General features: G+C 36.6%; 1 protein-coding gene across 4 annotated transcripts in view; it reads left to right on the top strand.

The window, feature by feature from the left end:
• Positions 1-8,778: 8,778 nt before the first annotated feature.
• KLHL5 (kelch like family member 5) overlaps positions 8,779-24,324 on the top strand; it is a gene marked incomplete at its 5' end in the record, with an annotated part of 60,137 nt that continues 44,591 nt past the window's right edge. Inside the window, 2 exons of one of the 4 annotated variants that reach the window (XM_080697074.1) lie at positions 8,779-9,173; positions 10,257-10,355. In XM_080697074.1, the coding sequence (XP_080553200.1) occupies positions 8,794-9,173; positions 10,257-10,355 (479 nt within the window). Of the gene's footprint in view, positions 9,204-10,256; positions 10,356-24,324 lie in introns of all 4 variants that reach the window. The other 3 variants (XM_080697075.1, XM_080697077.1, XM_080697076.1) reach the window with 3 other exon arrangements.

Genomic DNA, 24,324 nt, shown 5'->3' with positions numbered 1-24,324 from the left:
ACTCTGTCTTTTATACAACTCCACTGAATTAGCTTCTAGGTTCTCAGGAAACAGTATGCCAATTAAAAAAGCCATTACAGAGAAGTCAGAGGTATTGTTTTCTTATGAGGTATTTGTAGTCTCTGAGTCCTGATGGAAATTTTCTAATTGTGGACTTCATTTTTACTATAAGCAATGTTGCCAGGTAACATTGTTGACATACCTAATTCCCTACAGATTGCCTAGGGAACAGAAATAAGGGTTAACTCAAGGTTAAATGCAGAAAAGTTTTGTTAATTCTACTCACTTGTATTGTTCCATAGTGCCTTTCATTTGGAAAGTATTTCACAATATTTTTGTTGTCATTTTGATGTAGTATATTTTAACTTTTTATCATGGATACAGTGTGAAATTGAGAAGAAGGCACAGCTAGAAAGGTAGCCAAGGGTTATTAGATCATTAAAACCCCGAATTCCATTGCAAAGACCTTGGCTTTATTATCTTGACTTAAAAAAAAAAAACCTGAAAGAATAATAGTTGTAGGTAGAATGATGTAGTTAGAATTGCACTTTAAAAGGTTACTTTGGCTATACTGTAGAGAGTGAATAAAAGAGACTAGTGGATTCATTTCTACTTAATATTTGCCTTTCTTTAAGGGAGATGTTTATTGATAAGAAGAAAGAAGGAATACTCAATTTGTGCTGTACAGGAGTCTTAAAATGCTGGACAGACTCCACGTGGTCCTTTAGAGGGGCCTGAACCATTAATCCTTTTAAATTTAATTTGTCGTTCTTTTTCCTTATTGGAGGTTGAGAGGTTCACAGTAAAGGGCCTCTTAAGAACATTGGATTTAACCTAATGTATGATTAACACTGAGAAAGTCTAGCCTCCACTGATTTTGACTGATCTCCATTTTACTTACTAGTTTGTCCTGTTTTGCTCTCTGCTGGAACTAAATTAGGAGACAGTTTATTGGTGGCTTGTTGTTGTTTAGGTTTAGTTTTAGGGCAAGCCAGGGTGTTTCTTTAATGGTTAACTGGTTTAATTAACATTCATAAATGACAAACCTTTTCTAATTCTGAGCAACTAAGAAACATTAATGATATTTTTATCCTCTTTAGTCTTCATATTGCCCTTACTGCCCTTTGCTTACTAGGCTTATGCTGTTCTAACAAATATAGTATTAATAAAACCTGACTGGTCCTGCAGTAGAATCAGGTTGATTTGCTCATTATGTATTCAGAGACCCTAGATGACTTTGATTGGTTATAATTGTGCGTAGAAAGTACTGATTGAATACCTTTTCCACCTTCATCACCATAAAGCTACGTAGACGACAGAAACACTTCTGGATTTGGTTCAGGTCAGTAAAAGACAAAATTATGGTTCCAGACTGTTACTTTTTATAGCACATAAGACAGTTGAGTGTCTCAGGACATGCCAAAGATAATGGATCAAGCAAGAAGTTAGCAGTGGTTTCCCACCATTCTTGTGGTATTAACAGTTTCCATCCTTATGCAACAGCAAATATATATTTATATTCACAAGGAAACTTTCCTTTTTTACCAGTCATCAAGCCAAAGACCCTGTCCATCCACCCCTTCTTTCCTTCCTTTTCCTTCCCTTCCTTCTTTTCCTTCCTTCCTTGTCCTTGCACATGCTAAGCCTGAGCTCTACCACTTGGCTACCTTCCTAGCCCTAAAGAGCTATTTTCACAAGAAAATACTTTGTTACAACAATGCCATAGTTATAATAGTATCAGCTGTAACGACTTTTATAGATGAGCTTGAAAAAAGGGATACATAATATTAATTTAGCCAGTTTTTAAACATATTCCTTATTTTACTACCAGATACTAGCACAGATGGGTAGTTGAAGGGATGAAAGGTATTTTTCATGTTGTGGGTCAGTACTTTGCTTTATGGGAAATAGTGACAAAAACTGGGAGAGAGCCAAGCAGGAAGAAATCCGTGAGGCACTTGTATTTGGTGATCAATGCCATTTTAACTTTTAGTTGAAACTACGATGAACTTAACAATATTTTTTAAATATAAGAAATAATGAATTCTTCAAGAACTCTTTTCGTGCCATATTTACTATTAGTTTGGCCAGATCTTACTGGCAAAGAATATCAGTTCACTCTACTACTCTCTACTAGACATCTAACCGTGTACAAGTCAACTATAATCTGAATCTGCTTCCTCATTTTACAATGGGATTAATAACTACAAAGTTCCTAACAAAGTACTTGTGAGAAGCAAAGGAGAATATTTTGAAGGCAAGAGGCAGTGTGGTGGATTTGAAAGTATATGGTCTTTCAAGTTAATCTTCACTATAAAGATTCAAAATTGAACACAGCTGCTCACCAGATTCATAACTGCTCACCAGCTTTGTGTATAAAATCAAGCCAAAAATTAAAAAAAAAAACAACCTTCCTTCAGCTTCCTCATCAGCAAGGTGGATTCAGGAATGATCCCTGTTTACCAGAGTTTTTCTGACAACTAATGCCCCATTCAATGTAAAGTATTTCACGTTTTATTGTGCACATTGAGGGACTTAGGAAGTAGTAGTTGCTGTTACAGGTCCAGACCCTTACTTAATACTTACACCATCCTATTACATTTATGCTAATCCTATTTTACTGAAGAGAAAACTGACGATGGAGGAGATGAAGTAATCTGCCCAAATTATATAGCTAGCTAGTGAGTGGCTTAGCTATTGACCCAGGAAATTGCTTTAAGGTACCATTAAAAAGTGATAATGTACGGAAATACTAAGAGAAAAACTCCCAACCAGCTCCTTCAAACTGGCTGATAGCCCCAACCTGATGCCCTCTTTCCTTTTTGTGAAATGTACTTAGTGATCCCAAGGGCCAGGTGAACACACATGGCTACGTTGACTGCTCCATAGTGGACCTACACATTTCTGTAGTTACCTGTTGAATTGGGTACTTAACCAGGAGTTGGTTGTGTTCATTCACAAACCTGTTTTTAACAGTTGCACATGTTATAGTGATCATAAAACTTTAGTAAATATATAAATTAGAGTATAAAGAGAATGTTTTCAATGAAAATTGAGTTGAGCTAGGTATGATAGTACATGCTTGTAATCCTAATACTTGGGGGGCTAAAAGAGGAGGGTCACAGGTTCAAGACCAGCCTCAGCAACTTAGGGAGATGCTCTTTTGACATAAAATAAAATCAGTCTGGAGGTATAGCTCAGAGGTAGAATGCCCCTGGGTTCAATCCGCAGGACCACAATCAATAAATGAAAGAAAATTAACATGAATGCTTTGGGATGTCTCAATATAAATTAGTCTTTTTGCAGTACTGGGAATGGAACTTAGGGACATTCTACCTCCGAGCTACATCCTCAGCCCTATATTTTTATTCTTTATTATGAAACAGGGTCTAAGTTGCAGAAGGCCTCATTAAGTAGCTGAGGCTGTCTGTGAACCATAATCCTGTCACAGCCTCCCAAATGCTAGAGATTACAAGCGTATACCACCACACCCAGTCTTTTTAAATTTTGTTTCAAAAGCTTTTTTTCCCTTTATTTTTAAGTTGTGCATGGTAGCATACATCAGAGTACAAGATAGTAGAGGCAGACATGCACACATAACTTGTTTAGTCCTTCCCAATTTCTACCCCATTCCCTCCCCACTCCCAAATTAGTCATTTTTTAAAAATTTGCTATCAAATGGAATGAAGACTGGACAACTATTTAAGAGAATAGCCATCGAAGTCTAAAAGCAGTACCTATCAAAGTTCATGGACCAAACTGTCTGGTCTTCAGACTATTAGTAATCTTCAAGGAAACAAAAAGTTTACATCCGAATATGAACTGATACATCAGTGAGTGTACTGGTTCTGCTGACTTTCTCCTTGAAAAATGCAGTCCATTTAATTTATAGTCTGGCACAAGACTGGTCTAATGGATTCTGTATTCATATGCCTTCAGAAATGCTTTCAAGCTCTCTATTTATATAAACCATAAGTGGAAATTATAGATGATAGATCATTAGCATGGCTTGTGTAAGAAAGAGGACCCAAACTCAGTAGAAGACCCATATCAAATAGACGGCATTAACCATTTAGTTGTAAAATATTGTAATTAAAACCTCTATGAAAAGACATGTAAATAAACATGCATTTATAAATTCAAGTTAAAATAACATTTTTGAGGATACATTAACAGCATGTTTATGATTACCGACTTTTAATAGACCATCTATGGGTTTCATCTGACAAGAAAGCTTTTTTGGTTGCTTGTTTGTTTTTGTGGTACTGGGGATGGAACCCAGGGGCTTTCTATCTTCAGGCTACACTCCCAGACCTATTTTATATTTTATTTGGAAACGGTCTCACTAAGTGGCTGAGAGCCTCACAAAGTAGCTTTGACTGACTTTGAACCTGTGTGAGCCTCTTGTCTCAGCCTCCCAAGCGCTGGGATTACAAGCGTGCGCCACCACGCCTGGCTTTGACAAGAAAGCTTTCACTGTATAGTTCCAGGTTGACTGGAAATATATCTTAGACCTCTGCAGCTATCTTAGCTTGCCTCGCCATCGTAGTTTACCCTGTGGGTGTCTTGTATTTCTTTTTCTTGCTGTAGTATAGTTTTTCAATTCAATGTCAGTTTCTGTATACGAATACCTTGAAAGCCATAGTCCTTTCTGTAACCTTCATAGAAAAGCTATTAAATAAGTAATTCTGTAAAAATCATTGAATTATCTGAGCAAGTAGTTTGAGATGCTGCATGACCATATGGTAGGTGGGCATAATTTAACTGTTAAAATTTAACATTTAATTTTTTTACCTTGATTGTGTAGGTATGTATCACATTCCTTTATTTAGACTACACAAAGAAATAAATCTCCTTCATAAGATGGCTTTTCCCATGAAACCATAGTTTAGATTTCAGTGTGTATTAGAGTTCTTGATGGCTGAGATTTTAGTTTACCATATGGCTTACGAAGTCAAATTCCTTAGCTAGTGTAGCTGAATTTAAATTTAATATTTGCTGATTAAATAAAAACTATTTTTCAGAAGTGGACGTGGTGACGCATGCTTGTAATCCCAATACTTGGGAGACAGAGACAGATTCGAGGACAGCGCAGCTACTTAGTGAGGCCCTCCACAACTTAGTGAGACCCTGTTTCAAAATAAAAAAGAAAATAGGGATGGAGATGTAGGTTGGAGGTAGACTGTCCCTGGGTTCAATCCCCAGCACTGCATGAGCTGAAGTGTGAATGGCTGTATACTCACTCTCTATATTGATTACTAGAGAGAATGAGGAGGAGGAGGACTGATAAAGGTATCAATGAAAAAGCATGAATGAGTCCACTCATGTAAATGTTACTTTTTTTTCATTTTTTTAGCTATATGCATGTGTGTACATGCATGTAGATAAACCCATAATCAAGACAGCAGTGGTTAACTGCTGCTACTTGGCTTTTCCACCCCAAGATCCTGTTATTCCTTTAAAATAAGGTAGCCTTATTTAAAAGGCGGATTGCCCACTCAGAGTAGCTACTATGTTAAAGAGTTATATATTTAAGGTATGTTTGAAAATCTTGGTGAAAAGGATATGTGGACCCTCTGAGAATGTGGGTACAGTTTAACAATATCTCCTTAAGCTTAAGTTTCTTCTTGTAGACAATGATATTGAGAAATGTCTCCCATCTTAGTAGTCTTGAATGAAGGTTACTGCTGAGTTCAACCAACCAACCAACCAACCAATTAAAATCACTACCAGCTATTGGAGCTAATACTTACTGTAATTAAAATCTCATTGTTAAGTGCTCTTACAATGATGGTTGAATGCAATTTAAAATTTTATTTATGAAAATTATATTTATGAAAATTTATTCTAATATTCACTTAATTATCCCTTACTTCATTAGAGTTTTAAGTTTTAAACCTCTTAAAAGCAAGATATATTAGTCTGTATCTTCTGCTACCTTGTACATATAAATACTTGGTTGGTAAAAACTCATTTGAATTAGAAGAGTGATGGCAAGATCATTATGAGCTATTTAGAGTGACAATTTTTCATTGTGTCAATCTATACCATGGACTGCAAAATGTTTACCATCTCTGGCCCCTGCCAATGCAGTGCCTGTAGCACTCTGCAATCCTTCCAACTAAAAATCTACGCCTCCCCCAGAAGACTCTGTGGGGGAAGGGGCTGTGTCATCATTGTTGAGAAAACTGTAAGCTTAGGATAATTGAAAAATTGCTATATAAGGATGGCCTTATTTTTAAGGATGGTGCTGCCTAAGCTGTACCTTCAAGGATTCTTAACACCAGGGAAATTGACACACAAACAGCATTGTAAAAGAGGGAGCAACGTAACATAGACTGTCTTGACCAATGAAGTAGTTTGTCTACATTTGGAAATAGTTAGAAATAAATACTGCCCTGTTCTGCAGTCCACATAATAGCACGTTTACTTTGTGCTCAAAGCTGTTTATCTCATCAGATTCATCTAATTTTGTCTTCTACTCCTTAAAATTAATCAGGATAGGCTGGCTGGCTGATCAACTGATATTCTCTCCCCCATTTCCTTGTCAATACACTTATTTCATATTTTTACTAATCTTTTTTACTTTATATAAATCTATCATGTTCTGCCTAAGATAGATAGAGTGGAATTAGAAGGGAACTATCAGAAGTCCTGATAGAAAGGAGTCTGACAGAAGTGAGAGAAGGAAAAAAGTGTCATTTCATTCTGTGATGCATCCTATATGCTACCACCAAACTAATTCTCTAAAATACTGGCCTGTTCATCAGTCCACGTAATAGTACATTTACTTTGTGCTCAAAACATTTTATCTCATCAGATTCATCTAATTTTGTGTCCAGTCCTTAAAATTAATCAGGATAGGCTGGCTGGCTGATCAAACTTATATCCTCCCTCCATTTCCATGTCAATACACTTATTTCATATTTTTATTAATCTTTTATATTTTATGAAAATATATCATGTTCTGCCTAAATTTGTTTAGTAACATATTACTAAATAGTTCTTACTATTCTCAGGAGCCTTCTGCCTAATGATTCTGCATAATAACATTGGCCTGTGTCCCTCCACACCATCCTCAAAGCTCCTTTTTCTTTTTTAAAGGCATTTGTGTGCTGGGCATGGTGGCACACGCCTGTAATCCCAGAGTTTGGGAGGCGGAGACAGGAGGATTGCACAGGTTCGGAGCCAGCCTCTCTGGCTTAAGAGACCCTGTTTCCAAATTTTAAAAAGTATAAAATAGGTCTGGGAGTGTAGCCCAGAGGTAGAAGGGTTTCCAGGAACCCCAGTACCACCAAAAAAAAAAAAAAAAAGGCATTTGTGGTTTTCCCCACAGTATTTAGCATAGAATTGGACATTGTTTTTCATGCTTCTCTTTCTTGTTTTTCTGGATGATTTTTATTCTCCTAAAGAGCTGTTCGTGGTTAAGCTATGTGTCTTACGATATTTTTGTGTGCCTCCAAAGCAGCTTTCTATTTTGTTTTCCAGTCAGATATAGAAATCATTTGATACCGAAGTAGATATTGAGCACCCTAAAAATGGAAATTCTGCATTTACTGATTATAAAATTTTAATATTGCAGCATTATAATGTCCCACATTTTAACTTATCAGATACTTTTTTTTCTCAATAACTAGGTTTAATTATTTTGGGGTTTAGAAACCAAGATGTATATTGTGTCCCCTTCGATGCTTAGTAGAATGCGTTGTTCAGTATTTTTTAAAAATTCGATTATTTGCATTATTAATTTGCCTTAACTGTATAAATGTTCATACCATTGCTTTGTTTTGCTAACAACAGAGGGCACCATTCATGTACTTCTGTATCCTAGGAAAAGTCCTATTGCAGTCCTTGGTAGCTTTATAGGGCCACATTTTCCCTTTCCTAAGCACTGTAATAAAATTTAAATATTATACTAAATGCAATTATACCTATCCTGCTAACAATATTGTCTTCAGATTATTTATTTGAGAAATAATAAGTACTGCCATATTTTGATCCTTTGTAATTTTCAAACTTTTTCTCCTAGTTCTCATTATTCTTTGTTCAAGTGAAATCTTACCCAACATCTCACTATATTAATTAGAAATCCTCCTTCTCTGAAGGGAGATAGAGGTAGAAAGGAACAATCTGGATCCTCACCTTTGTACTCCTTCCTCTTTACCATCTATTCAAAAAGGGCAGCTAGAAAATCATTCAAATTTGTCTAATTGAAAATGCTATTTTAAAAAACTTGTTTTGTGGTATCTCATTTAGGAACTTGGCTTAAAAATAGAAACATTTTGGTTGTGAAGTAATTTTTAAGTACAAAGGAAAATGCTCTGTTTCTTGTTTCAGCATTAAAAGAGTTAATATACTAAGCAGTGGAGACTGAGATACTGCACCGGGATAGTGCTTTCTGTCTCTGTCATTTGTGGTTTAAGAAAAGGGGGTGGTGTTCTGCATTTGAAAGGACTTTAATGAATGCTGTCAGTGTTTGTGAGAGCTAATGGCCAGTATGGGAAAGGAGAGCAGGGAAAGTGGTCTAGCTGTTTCAGGATAGGTGGATGAGAGTTTGCTCTGATTGAACGGAATGTTCCACCGCGTTTCATCTTTAGTCATTATTCTTTGTTCTTTATAATCTGATATATAGGCATAAAAGTAAACGTAGATATATATGCATGTGATTTATATTTCTTTAAATCTGTTTGTGTGTACAGCAGGGCATATACTTCTCTTGTCTTGGTTGGATGCACAAATCTGTGTGCAGTGCTTTTTGCCCGTTGCCTAGACGATCACTTGGTTTCTCTGAGGATGTCTGGTTCTCGTAAAGAGTTTGATGTGAAGCAGATTTTGAAAATCAGATGGAGGTGGTTTGGCCATCAAGCATCATCTAATTCTACAGCTGACAGCCAGCAGGGAGAATTTTGGAATCGAGGACAGACTGGAGCAAACGGTGGGAGAAAGTTTTTAGATCCATGTAGCCTACAATTGCCTTTGGCTTCAATTGGTTACCGAAGGTCCAGCCAACTGGATTTTCAGAATTCACCTTCTTGGCCAATGGCATCCACCTCTGAAGTCCCTGCATTTGAGTTTACAGCAGAAGATTGTGGCGGTGCACACTGGCTGGATAGACCAGAAGTGGATGATGGCACTAGTGAAGAAGAAAATGAATCTGATTCCAGTTCATGCAGGTTGATTATTTTCTTACTGTTAGAAATGGGGTGTGGGGTGTATTTTCTATAATGTTTTATGTAATTTAGTGTTTATTATTTAAACTCTATCATTATATCTCTATCTACTTACTGTCTTGGTATAAACATGTGATACTTTTGCTAGGATTAAAAAATGTCCTAACAATTTTGTGAAATTACAAAGACAGCATATAATATTCATTTTGAAATGTCTTGTGTTTCACATATAGATCTGGGTCTGCTTTGAAAATATTATATTAATAGCATCACTGATGGGTGGTTTGCTTTATTCATTTACCTTCTGTATTCATACCAAAACTAGAGAAGACATTTCTATAGTAAAATATTTTGTGACATTTTAGTTTATAATATATTATAGGTTCAATTTTTAATTTAATGAAAGTGAAAGGTTTTCTGAATAAATGCACATTGTAGTTTCCAATATTTTTACACCATTTTAGTTGTCAATAATATTTTTCTGTGGTTATTTCTCTTTGTCCTGTCTATGTTGCAGCTTTCCACATTAATACAAAGAATGCTAAGTAACATGTCTTTCTAAGATGACAGCTACTAATTCTTGTTACCTTCACTTTCACTGACATCCGTGCTATTTAAGAAAATGAAAGACATCTTTTTAGGATAGTTTAAGGGAATATAGAGGGGCTAGATATGAACACTGGTGAAAAGGGGTCAAGAAGAAGAAAGACAAATTGATAATTTCATAATGACTTTATTCATCTTCAACCTTGGAACCAGGCTTTATCTTTGAAATGGATTTTCTTATTAATCAATTTAAACCACTGTAATGTATCATGTAACAAGTTAGAGCATAAAAGACATCTTTCTGATTCAACTTCACTCAAAAATATTTCTACATACTTAAAGGCAATAGCTTATCCTTTGGCTGGTTTGATTACTGGGCTTTTTTCTTTTAAAATTTGTTATAGGTTCTGATTATACTTACAGTTTGTAAGTTGATTATTTTTAGTATAAGCATTATAAAGGATTGAGATAAAATGAATTAATACATTCAAGTATTTCTTCCTTGGGAATACTACCACCTTTTCCTCTTCTAACCTTCAGAACATGGAATTCTGAACTGTGGTGTTGGAATGTTAAAAAATATAAACCAGTCATCTGTAATCATTTGTATAATGGAGAGAGGGGCATATCATTACATAGGTAAACAATATATCTAATTAAACATGTTTTAGTGTTTTTACATTACCACTGAAAATTTTAATATATGATTAATTGAGCTAATGTGACTTCATTGTTTTGTATTTTCTTTGGAGACTTGTTGCCATAAAGAGAATAACTTCTATAGTAAAAGGTTCATGGTTTATCATTTCTGTTGATAACTAAAGAGTAATCACCATTCCATTTGAAAACCAATATGTCAAAAATATTTTAAAAATTAGATTAACAATATTCTTTTACCATTATAGATGATAAAACTCTTAATATATATCTACTACTTGGAGAAATCATAATGTTAGTAAGAAAAAATTATATGCCTGTCTAATCTTGAAAGGATGTACACACATTGGTCACTTCCTTACAACAAAGGTGGTGGATAGCTAATGATTACTAAAAATTAATCTGTTTTTGGTATGCATATTGAAATATAATACCTCTTGATGAGGTATTCATTATGAAAGAAAGATTTTTGTTTTGACTGAGAGGTGGTTATATGCATTCTAAAAGAATTTAAAGTTGACATTTTTATGTATATGAGGTATAAAATAAAATCATTCTTTTAAAAATCTAAATAAACTGGGCGTGGTGGTGCATGCTTATAATCCCCACGCTTAGGAGGCAGAGACAGGAGGATCGTAGGTTTGAAGCCAGCCATGCTGGCTTAAGAGACCCTGTTTCCAAATAAAAAAGTATAAAATAGGTCTGGGAGTGTAGCCCAGAGATAGAAGGGTTTCCAGGAACCCCAGTACCACCAAAAGAAAAAGAAAAATATTTAAAATTAAAAAAATTAAAAATCTAAATAAACAGTTATTTTTAAATATTAATCAAGATTGGTCAGAGTAAAATGGGAATAGTCTGTTCACATCCTCAGAGACCAAACTTTTCCTAAAATATTATTTCAAAGAAAATGTACTGAAAGAAAATGTCTGTGATTTTTTTATACAAGGGGAATATGTCAAAGCAATTGCATATTTCTGATGGTTTGAAATTTCTGTCTTAACATCTTACTGCAAAAAAGAAAACACATATTCTAGATTTTTGAATGTCCTTGGTGTATGTACTTTCACTTCTCCATTTTTTTCTAGATAAATATCTCTAATTCTGACGTCTTCCCTCAGTCCTCTGGCTCTGAGTCTTTGACTTTTGTCATGAAGTTACATTTGCTTGCCCTCAGCTCTTTAGTTAAGTGAGCAGTCAGACTTCTCTAAGTGGTTGTCTGTCTCCTATAAACAAATCAAGGCCTGTCACTGACAATGTCAAAAGAAATTATAGTGGCATTTATCAAATTTTTGTATATCATGAGAACAATTCCTTTTCTTATATAATATTTGCAAATAATGAAATACATAGAAAACATTTTGAGCATATTATAGATTAATATCTTAAAATGTTAGAGACATTGTGGGGAAATACATATGATATTCTAGTTTCTTTTTTTTTTTTTTTTTTTTTTTTTTTTTGGTACTGAGGATGGAACCCAGGGGCATTGTACCTCCGAGCTACATCCCCAGTCCTTTTATTGTTGAAACAGACTCTTACTGAGTTGCGAAGGGTCTCCCTAAGTGGCTGTGGCTGTCTGCGAACCACGATCCTCCAGTCTCTGCCTCCCAAATGCTGGGATTGCAAGCATGCGCTACCATCCTCAGCTCTAGTTTCTTTTTTAAGTGGTCATGTTTACATAGCTCTTAGAACTTAAACTGACTTATTAGAAAAAGGGGAAGACAGCTGAGTGATTTTGTATACTCAGAATCATAATATCCATAGTGAATCCAAATAATTTAAGGCAGGAGTTAAGAGGCATCATATGTAGATAATATGTCTTGTCAGTATATTCTAGCTAAGAGAAATGTCTGCCTGAGTGTTAGCATTCTGGTATTTGCTGTCATCCATCTAAGTGGTTTCAAAGTTTCTTACCATTTATTTATTTACTTATGTATTGATTTACTTATTTATGGTACTGGGAATTGAACCCAGGGGCATTTTACCTCCAAACCACACCACCAACCCAATTTTCTTTTCTTTATTTTAAAACAGAGTCTCACTAAGTTATGGAGGGGCTCTAAGTACCTGAGGCTGGCTGAGAACCTGTGATCCTTCTTTCTCATTCTCCCAAGTACTGGGATTACAAGCATGTGCCACCATGCCCAGCTAGTTTCTTACCTTTTAAATTTGATCTTGGGGCTATAACCTAGTCACTATTTTTCCAGGGGAGTTGTCTAGGTCATTACTTTGGTATTTAAATATAAACTTTTGTTTTTTATATCATGAAGAACTTTAAATTCTCAATAATAGACTCATCACCTTTTACACACACAGTAGTTTCCTAAGACTCTAATACCAGACCAATTCTTACAATGTCTGACAAGGTTTATATGGTACCCTAGCCCACCATGACCATGTATAAAGATAGTTTACACTTTACTTGATTTACTCACTTTGAAATTATGTAACTTTTAATATCTTTTAAATTGGGGGAATTTACACTGAGCACAGAGCCACACACCTATAATCCCAGTCCTTGAGAGGCTGAGACAGGAGGAGCGGGTTCATGGTTAACCTCAGCAACTTAGTGAGGTTCTTGACAACTTAAGTGAGACTCTGTTTCAAAAGAAAAAATAAAATAGGGCTAAGGATGTAACTTGGAGGTAGAATGCCTCTAGGTTTAGTTCCCAGTAAGAAAAAAATGGAATTATTTCAATTTTTTATAAAGTTAGTTATATGCTTTATACTATTTTTAGTCAGTTTGCATAAAATGTTATTGCACTTTAAAAATATTTAAAAGTAATCATAGTAATACCAGGTGCTTTCTAACCTGATTAGTGAGAACTTCCTGTGTGTCTCAAAGGTAATAAGCACTAAGCACCTTAGTACATTAATTCATTTAGTCCTCACAATAGAGTTTTTAGTTAATTTGCTACTATTTATACCTTAGTTCTAACTTAATAGATGAGACAAACGAGGCACAGAAAAACTAACATGCTCAAGGTTAGTAAGTAAAATTGCTATATTTTTAAAAATAAATTTCACTTTTTCAGAAGTTTAAGGCTTATTAAAAAATTGCAGAGATAAATCAGGTGTGGTGGCACATGCTTTTAATCCCAAAGCTTGGGAGGCTGAGACAGGAGGATCACACAGGTTCGAAGCTAGCCTCAGCTACTTAGTGAGGCTGTTAGCAACTTAGTGAGACCCTGTTTCTAAATAAAGTGTAAAATAGGTCTGGGAGTAGAGCCCAAAGGTAGAAAAGCCCCTGGGTTGCACCCCCAGTACCACACACATACAAAAAAAAAAAAAAATTGCAAAGATAGTACAGTGAGTTTCTATATACTCCACACCCATTTTTTCTGTTACTTATATCTTAAATTAATATGGTATATCAGTTACTGTTAATGAACAAATGTTGATACATTATGTTAACTAAAGTCCATACAGAATTCTGTAGTGTCTTATATAATGCTCGTTTCTGTTCCAGGTATATTTTTCAATATGCTACATTACATTTACTCATAATGTTTCTTTAGGCTCCTTTTAGTTGTGACACTTTCCCGGACTTTCCTTGTTTTTTATGACCTTGGCAGTTTAAGGAGTACAGTTATAGATGTTTTTTAGAAATGTCTTACTCATTTGGGATTTGTCTGATCTTTTTCTGGTGATCAGATTAAAATTATGGGTTTGGGGAGAATACCACAGAAATAAAGTATCATTTTCTTCACATCATATCAAAAGTATATATTAACTTGATTTATCACTGTAGCTACTGACCTTGAAATGGCTTCTTTTTGAACTCAATTAAGAGAGATTTCATGCTCTTACCCGCATGCTCTATATATACAAGGAGACAGTTTTCTGCGATTGTTCATTAATTGTAAAGTTCAACTTGGCTTTATATGTAGCTCAGTATTATAACCAGATTCAACTTCTTGCCTCAGCTAATTATCTTCACCTGGCTCTTGAGAATGCCAAGCCTGGCTGGGTTACAGGTACTATCTCTTCACCAGCCACAACTCTTTATCCAGTCTAATCTTATTGATTGCTTTCTACTCTGTGTTTCAGGCCTAAATATCCTGAACTCTCTGTTCCTTTGTCAGTCAATTTGCTACTGTTTTTCTCTTGAAGGCACTGAGGTCCTCTTCTCCCAGCAAGGGTTATCTTCATAGTTATTACCTTTCCTCAAGGGCTATCTCAGTTTCTTGGGCTCCTTTATGTTGTCTCTGTATCTCATTGTTTAAACCAGTCTATTAGTTTTGGTTCAACTTTAAATTTAAACTCTTTACATTTTCACATGAAAGTAAAACTTCTTTCCAGAACTAGTAAAGATCTTTAACTGTAATGTCCCTGTATCTGGGAAGGATATATTGCATTGTCCTCCCCTCGTGTGTATGCCCATATTATGTAATGGACCAACCCCTTCAGAATCTAACATAAGCTGCGTAACCTCTCCCATAGTCCAAGGAGTTAATGGGAGCCCCTGAAGCCTATCTGTACACTGCTGTCAGCTCTAGTTCTTAGTCTTTTGTTGTTGTTGGTGGTGTGTTTTGTTTTGTTTTGTTTTGTTTGATGGTACTGGAGATGGAACCTTTCTACCTCCAAGCTACACTCCCAGACCTATTTTATATTTTATTTGGAAACAGAGTCTCTTAAGTCAGCGAGGCTGACTTCAAACCTGTGTGATCCTCCTGTCTCCGCCTCCCAACTGCGGGGGATTGTAAGTGTGTGCCACCATGCCCGGCTAGTTCTTAGTTTTAAGTAACTGAAATTGACTGGATGACTTAAGAGCAATAGATAATTATTAAAATCATATTAGTTCCTAAAACTTCTGGGAAAGCTAAAGAATTAGTTTCAGAAAAGAATAGGCACTGGAGTCATACAATTGCCCTTTTTACCTCCAGAATTTCTTTTATTTATTTATTTATTTATTTATTGGTGGCACTGGGGGTGGAACCCAGAGGTTTTCTACCTCCGGGCTATGCTCCCAGACCCATTTTATATTTTATTTGGAAACAGGGTCTCACCAAGTTGCTGAGAGCCTCACTAAGTAGCTGAGGCTGGCTTTGAACCTGTGCAATCCTCCTGTCTCAGCCTCCCAGGCACAGGGATTACAAGCATGCCCGGCTACCTTTAGAATTTCTAAAGGTTCCAGAAGAACCTGTATATGCCTACTATTGCTCATATTTTACTTTACTTGTATTCCATTTGGAAGTGGATATTAAGGCTTTAAGTTTTTCGAGTCAGATATATTAGGCATGAAAACAATGGCACACATGCACACACACATACCACAGACACATAATCGTATAACTTGGTTATTTAAAAGAACGAATGTAAGATTACAATCAACAAGGTGTAAGAAGTGAATATAGATAAGTACAATGCTTCACAGTTGTTTGGATCTCATTTTCTAAATGATTTTTACATATTATATAACACATTTTTATCATAGAATCATCAACAAATAGCAAAAATAGAAAAATTAAAATCAGCCGGGCATGGTGGTGCATGCTTGTAATCCCCGCGCTTGGGAGGCTGAGACAGGAGGATCACACAGGTTCAAAGCCAGCCTCAGCTACTCAGTGAGGCTTTCAGCAACTTAGCGAGACCCTGTTTCCAAAAAAAAAAAAAAAAAAAAAAAGGTCTGGGAGCATAGCCTGGAGGTAGAAAGCCTCTGGGTTCCACCCCCAGTACCACCACCAAAAAAAAAAATCAATAATTGCCCAGTCACCCCCAAATAGTGTTTATTTAGGGAAATGTCTTTCTAGTGTATTTTCAATACATATGTAATGTGTATTTTTAAAATAATCTCAGTTTAGCCTAGTGGTGGCACATGATTGTAATCCCAGTACTTGGGAGACTGAGAGAGGAGAATCACAGGTTTGCTGTCAGCCTCAGCTACTTAGTGAGGGCCTCTGCAACTTAGTGAGATCCTGTTTCAAAATAAAGAATAAAAATAGGGCTGGGGATGTAACTCAGAAGTAGACTGCCCTGGGTTCAATCCCCAGTAACACACACACACACTCACACACCATCATCATCATAGTAATAATAATAATCTCAATTTAATTGAACATACTAATTTGTAACTTGCTTTTTTTTAACCCAAGTGTCAAATTTAAAAATTGAACTATTTTGGTTACAAAAGGCAAGCCCAAGTCAAATTGACTTAAATTAGAAATTTTTGTTTCATATAAGTAAATTAAAAAATTCAAGGATAGAGCCTATCTTTAGAAGTGGCTGAATTTGAATGCTTACATAACACCAGTTATTTTTCTCCTCTAGATTTTTTTTTCTTTGTGGTGACATCTTGAGTAAACTCTCAGTGTGGTAGCAAGAAAGCCATTAGCAACTCTGGTTTTACTTTCTATCAGCTTAGAACCACAACAGAAAGAGAAGTGCCAGCAAATATAAAATCTACTCAGATTGGCTTAGTTTGGGTCCTGTGCCCACCAGAACCAATCATTATTGCCAAGAATTATGATACTACAGGCCTCAGTTGCTGGGTCACCTCTGTCCAAGCTGTCACACTGAGAGTTCACTCAATGTCACCACAAAGAGAAAACAATCTAGAGGAGAAAAACAGATTACTGCTGCTGTGTAAGTATCCAAATCCAGCCATGTCTGATGGGAATGCATGGTTTCCCAAAAGGTACAGATGGGTTCTAGTATCAGAAAAAGGAAGGAATCTGGGATAGACAGGAATAATTTTGTCCCTAAAACCTATCATTAAATATACTATATATTTTGGGCCAGACTTGGTGGTGCACGCTTGTAATCCCCGCACTTGGGAGGCAGAGACAGGAGGATCACACAGGTTTGAAGCCAGCCTTGCTGGCTTAGGAGACCCTGTTTCCAAATAAAAAAATATTAAAAAAAAAATAGGTCTAGGAGTGTAGCCCAGAGGTAGAAGGGTTTCCAGGAACCCCAGTACCACCAAAAAAAAAAGTACTATATCTTTTTAAATGGGTGCACCATTTGTCCATGCATGGATATATCTTTCATTTAATCAAGATTTAGATTGTTCCAATATTTTCCTTTTAGAAACAACCTGAGCTCATCATGGTGACCACACCTGTAAGCCTCGTATTTGGGAGGCTGAGACAAGAGTATCACAGTTTCAGGAAAATGAGGCTCAGCAACTTAGAGAGGCCCTCAGCAACTTAGTGAAACCCTGTTTCAAAATAACAAATAAAATAGGACCAGCCAGGTGTTGTAGTACATGCTTGTTCTCAGTACTTGGGAGGCTGAGGTAGGAGGATCACAGGTTTGAGGACAGCCTCAGCAAGTAGTGAGACTCTCATCAACCTAGTGAAACTCTATTCCAGACTAAAAATAATAAAAAATAGGGCTGGGAAGGTAGCTCTAAGGTAGAGCCCTTGAGCTCCATCCCCAGTACTGCAGGAAAAAAAAAATAATAAATGGCTGGGATATGGCTTGGAGGTAGAATGCCCCTGGGTTCAGTCCCCAGTAAACCAGTAAAACACACACATGCACACGTACACACACACACACACACACACACACACACACACACACGCACACACACGAAAGAGAAACGACCCCTGTAGTAGATCTTTGCACATGTACACAGTTGTTTCCTCTGGTCGGAGTCACGGAGTATGCACATTAAGGTTCTTGATTTGTTCCATCATAGTCATTCAGAAAGATGACTTCTGTTTTTATTCTACCAGCATCATATGAGAGTGCTCATCAGCCCTTCCCTTCACACTGGTTATTATTTAAGAAAGTTTAATTCTTAGAAACATTTGACTCTTTACCACAGATATCTTGATCATGGTGTCAGGAGCAGGGGAAAACCCCCATCAATTCCCAGTCAAAATACATTCTTCTTTCCAGGCGTGGTGGTGCAGGCCTGTAATCGCAGTACGTAGGAGGCTGAGACAGGATGATTGCAGGTTCAAGGCCAGCCTGGGCAACTGAGTGAGACCCTTATTCAAAATACTCTTATTTTGAATAAGGCTGGAGTGTAGCTCAGTGATAGAATCAATCCCTAGTACCAGCAAAACAAAACACATTATATTTGTCTTGAGAAGAAAAGAGATGAAGATTTTTTGAGGGGGGTGCACACGCTAACACTGAGCTACATCCTCAGCCCCTGGTGACATTCTTTTTCTTTAGCTCTTATTATTCCTTTATGCAGTTGGCTTATCCTCCCCTCAAAGGGGACCACTTTCTTAAAGGGGTCAGCACCAACTGCTCTTCTCCCTCACCCATCTAAACTCTTAAACATATGGCAGATTGTACCTGCTGCTTGTTGCCTTTCTAAGTGTTAATCCAAATGGATCTTACCCCCTCTGTGTTCCAATAACAGCTATACTCCAATTGAGGATAAGATGGTTAGTTGAAGTAATAATATATTTGTATTTTTTCCTCTTAAAACTCTAATTTTGTTTCTTCAATAATGTAAATAAAAATTGTACAGTGGCATCTGTGTATCTCATATAAAGTAGTAAATATTTGGGCACATGCTTAAAAGTATATTAAAAAGGGTATTCATAAGAAAAATTTAGAGATTCTTAGCCTGTACTGAGCAATTTGCATTTTTCTTTTATATTTGTGATTTTGAACATTTGTAAGAGATGCCAAAAGATTCATGATACAGCAGTTGCACCTGCACCAAGGCATACATTCCAAATGTCCAAACTCTGTGGCAGGTGGATAGGAGTAAATGACCCACATATGGAATGAGTCAAAGAGATCCATTTAGAGTTTTTGAGCAGTTTTTCTACTCACAATCACATATAGTACTATTCTTGTGAAGTAATTTAAACAATTTCATTCAAAAAGTTTCTTCATTAAGAAATCCTAATACAAATTCTTGTGATGAAAGTAAAGAAATCTAAGTTTTTCGTTTTTTTTTGATGACGAGTCTTTATTTTTTTATTTTTTGCATCTTTTCTGTGGTTAGACACTTTTCTGACTTGCAAATTAATTGCCTGTGGCAGAGGCACAAACTAAATATTTCTTTACAGCCCAGAAATATTCAATAATATATTTAGTTTATTATAGTGTAAGTCTATTATAAAATATTTGAATGATCTGATAGTTATTTGAAATATGATTTACCATCTTAGTAGTGTCATATGCATTAAACTAAGCAGAGATATTAGAATGTTTTGTTTATTATCATGTAAAGATCAAGTGAAAATCAGAGAGAAATATATTTTAAATGTTCCACAAATGGCCTATCCTCAAGTGTTCATATTGTGGGTTAGAATGTTTGTTGGGTTTACTGAAGCCAATTTTAAGTAAGAAATATGAAATGTATTTATAGAAACTGGTAATACACCAGGCACAGTGGTACACAATTATAGTCCCAGGTACTCAGGAGGCTAAGGTAGGAGAATCACAAGCTTGTGGTGGTGGTGGTGGTGGTGGTGGTGGTAATACTGGGAATTGACCTTAGGGGCATTCTTCCACAGAGCTACACCTCCAGCTCCTTTTTTACTTTTTGTTTTGAAACAGGATTGAACCAAAGGGAGTTCTACCACCAAGCTACACCCTCAGCCCCTTTTTTATGTTTTGTTTTGAAATAGGATCTTGCTAGTTTGCTTAGATGTTCACTACATTGCTGAAACTATCTTCAAACCTGCAGTCCTCCTGTCTCAGCCTCCCAAGTACAGGCGTGTACACCATACCTCACCTGGTAATGGTTTTTCTTTTTTTTTTTTTTTTAAAGAACTAAACAGACAACATTATATAAAGACAGAAGTCTGGAGTTATAGGCCTTCCCATTAGCCACTGAAAAGCAAGGTTCTACCAAAAGCTTACTTCGTACACTTACTCTGTGCTAGATCCATGCATAAATTACTTTGTTTAGTAATCCTCCTCTGAAGAATTCCCCTAAAAGAAAGTACTACACATTGCTTATTTCTATTCTGCTCTTGAAGAAGGTAAAGCTTAGTAGAGTTAAATAACTTTTCCACAGTAATACATAATAAGCAGAGAGTAAAAGGTGAGCTCTAGACAGTCCTTGTACAATACAGCTTTATTATTTGTTGATGAGTGTGTTCCATGTCCATTCCATGTCCATGTAATCCAGTTTGGTAGCCACTGGTCCCATGGGACTATAGAGCATTATAATCCAACTAGGTTGCTACTGGTCTCATTGGCTATCACTTATCCAACTAGAGATCTGAATTTTCAATTTTATGAAATTAAAAAATTATTAAAAATTAAACCTACAGGGCTAGTGGCTACTATATTGAATAGCAGAGCTCTAGAACTTTGCCAAAATATTCTTAATCACTCACCAGTACTTCTCTATTTCAGCTCTCCAAACTAAAGCATATATTATCAGGAAGAGGAAGATAATATTACACAGAGCCGAAGTATTAAAAGCAACTTGGCCGGGTGTGGTGGCACGCACTTGTAATCCCCACGCTTAGGAGGTGGAGACAGGAGAATCATGCAGGTTCGAAGCCAGCCTCTCTGGCTTAAGAGACCCTGTTTCCAAATAAAATATAAAATAGGTTTGGGAGTGTAGCCTGGAGGAATAAGGGTTCCATCCCCAGCACCACCAAAAATAAATAAATAAAAGCAACCTGATTAGCCAGGAACAGGGATCAGTGATCACTGATGCATAGAAATAGAAGAGATTTGTTTTCTTATACTTAGCTAAGTAGCAGTGGTCTTCCATTTAAGACCTTAATTCTGATGTCTTTTTTCATTCATATTGTATCATCCTCCCTTCATACCTCAAGTTCTTTTACCCACTGCCTAGTGAAAACAGGTGAGCAGAAATTCCTCTTCCTTTGTGCATGATTCGACCAACTCTGAATACCTTCTGTTCCTGCTTTTAAAACCAGCTACTTGTATGTTAGTGGCTAGTCACTTTGGCCATTTGAAGCCTCAGATTTTCTCATCTGAAAAATAAGGCAGTTAAATTAAATGACTGAATAGCTGGATAGGTTTCTCCTAGTTATAAACATTCTGTATATAATTGTTTTAATGCTTATAGTTTAATGTGCTGTGGTTGTATGGACATGTGGTAAATTCTTTTTTTTTTCAGCACTGGGAATGGAACCCAGGGACATTTTACCTTTGAGCTACACCCCCAGTCCTACTTTTTTTTTTTTTTTTTTTTTTGGTGGTGATACCCAGAGGCTTTCTACCTCCAGGCTATACTCCCAGACCTTTTTTTATATTTTATTTGGAAACAGGGTCTCACTAAATTGCTGAAAGCCTCACTAAGTAGCCGAGGCTGGCTTCGAACCCGTGTGATCCTTCTGTCTCAGCCTCCCAAGCGCGGGGATTACAAACGTGCGCCACCACGCCCGGCTTCTACTTTTTATTCTTTATATTGAAACAGGGTCTCACAGAGTTGCAAAGGACCTCACTAAGTAGCTGAGGCTGGCCGCAAACCTGAACTTCCCATCTTCAGCCTCCCAAATGCTGGGATTATAAGCGTCCAGCACCATGCCAGGCCTTCTTCTTCTAATTTTTTTTTAAGTAAATTTTTCTTGCAGAGTGTGGTGACACACACTTATAATACTAGTACTTGGGAAGCTGAGACTGGAGAATCACAGGTTCACGTTCACTGCCAGACTCAACAATTTGTGAGGCCCTCTGCAACTTAGTGAGACCCAGTTTCAAAATAAAAAATAAAATAGTTCTAGGGTGTAGCTCAGAGATAGAATACCCCTAGGTTCTATCCCTAGTACCACAAAAAAAGTAAATTCTTTTTAAATTGTGTTGTATATGCAACATTCCAAATGCCTTATAAAAATAAAAATAAGAATTGCAAGAAAGCTCTGTAGCTCTTCAATTCTATTAAATAGCTTTGTTCTATACTATTCACCTATTTATTTTTTGATACTGTAGATGGAACCCAAGGGTGTTTTACCACCGAATTATGTCCCCAGACCTCTTTAATTTTTTTTTCTTGCCTTTTTACTTTTTGAGACAGGCTCTAAGTTGTTCAAGCTGACCTCGAACTTGCAATCCTCCTACCTCAGCCTCCTGAGTCACTGGGATTATAGGTATATATGTTCCATACTCCTTTATGCTAGTTTTGTGACAGGAGCTTCACTTTTGTCACTTATGTCAAGAGGACATAAATCAGAAGCCTGCACTTCTTTTGACTCTTCCTTTGGAGATATAGAAGTGATTGCTATATTCAAAAATCTGAGTGAATTAATTGTCACATTTAAACAATGTATTCCTAGCCGGGCATGGCGGCGCACACTTGTAATCCTAGTGCTTGGGAGGCTGAGACAGGAGGATCACGGTTCGAGGACAACCTCAGCTACTACTTTGTTCCGATCCTGATAAATCAGGATAAGCTAGGGAGCACTGCCATTCAGGCCTCACTCCCTGAGACTGAGTCCTAGGTGGAGGGGAGACTTGAACACTGCTTTTTTTTTTTTTTTTTTTTTTTTTTTTTGTGTGTGTGTGTGTGTGTGTGTGTGTGTGTGTGTGTGTGATACTGGAGTTCCTGGAAACCCTTCTACCTCCAGGCTACACTCCCATACCTATTATATATATATATATATTTTATTTATTTATTATTTTTTTTAATTTGGAAACAGGGTCTCTTAAGCCTTGCCTGCGTGATCCTCCTATCTCCGTCGCCCAAGCGCGGGGATTACAGGTGTGCGCCACCACGCCCGTCTTGAACACTGCTTCTTTTCAAAAGCCCTACAGTAGTCTTCACTCCTGTGATGGGCTGACCATTGGTGTTTACTTCAGTCAAGAGGTAGATGTGATAAAAATATCAGCATGTGATGAACCTACAATTCAAAACATTTACATAATGGATACTTTACTTCAAATATATATATAAACTGAATTCCTTGAATAAAACGTTTTAAATGAGCCAAGGGCGTAGCGGTACATTGGTGTACACTTGTCAGCCCAATACTTGGGAGTCTGAGACAGTAGGATCGCAGGTCATGGCCAGCCTCAGCTACTTAGTGAGGTACTCAGAAACTTAGTGAGACTGTTTCCAAATAAAATAGGTCTGGAAGTATAGCCCAGGGATAGAATGCCCCTGGGTTCCATCCCTAGTACCACCAAAAAAAAAAAAAAAAAAGTTTTCCTTTAACGTGATGGCAGTTGAAAGCTTGACTGCAATAAAGAAGTTTGAAATGTTATTTTAGAAGCATAAATTGTTAGTATTTGTTAACAGTTACAATGTTTTACCCATCTATTTACATTGAAAATAATAAATACTCCATAATGTTCTACTAGTTTACACTTAAAATGTTTTGTTTTGTTTTCTTGCCGGGTGTGGTGGTGCACACTTGTAATTCCCACGCTTGGGAGGTTGAGATAGGAGGATTGCACAGGTTCGAAGCCAGCCTCAGCTACTTAGTGAGGCGCTCAGACAACTTAGGGAGAACCTGTTTCCAAATAAAATATAAAAATATAAGTCTAGGAGTATAGCCCGGAGATAGAAAGCCTCTGGGTTCCACCCCTAGTACCACCAAAAAAAGAAGTTGTTTTTTTTTTAACATTTGTTTTTTCTGGTACCCAGCCCTATTTTTTTTTTAATTCTTTATTTGAAATAGGGTCTCATTAAGTTGCAGAGGACTTCACTAAGTAGCTGAGGCTGGCCACCACCTGTGATCCTTCTGTCTCAGACTCCCAAGTACTGGGCCGACAAGTGTATACCAATGTACCACCATGCCCCCGGCTCATTTAAAAAGTTTTATTCAAGGGAAAAGAGTGATGTGGTAACTTGGTGATGATAGTTTTGTGGCTTCAGAGTTTTAGCATTCGTTAGTTTTATGTTTGGGTGGTGGCAGTTCACTCAAAAGCACTCTACAGACTCATTGTTTAGTCATTACTGATCATTTAAAATTAAACATAAGAACTTATAAGGAGGAAATACTTGATTTACTTTGTTTTTAAAAGGATTATGGCATACAAAAATTAGAAACTATAATTTTCTCTCATTCTTAAATCACTTATGCTCTTATAATTTGTTGGTATTTTGGCA

This window comes from Muscardinus avellanarius, assembly GCF_963383645.1.
Source record: "Muscardinus avellanarius genome assembly, chromosome: 6".
In the NCBI taxonomy this organism is placed as follows: domain Eukaryota; kingdom Metazoa; phylum Chordata; class Mammalia; order Rodentia; family Gliridae; genus Muscardinus; species Muscardinus avellanarius.
The sequence above is the reverse complement of the archived record's forward strand: the minus strand, read 5'-3'. Positions and strand labels throughout refer to the sequence as shown.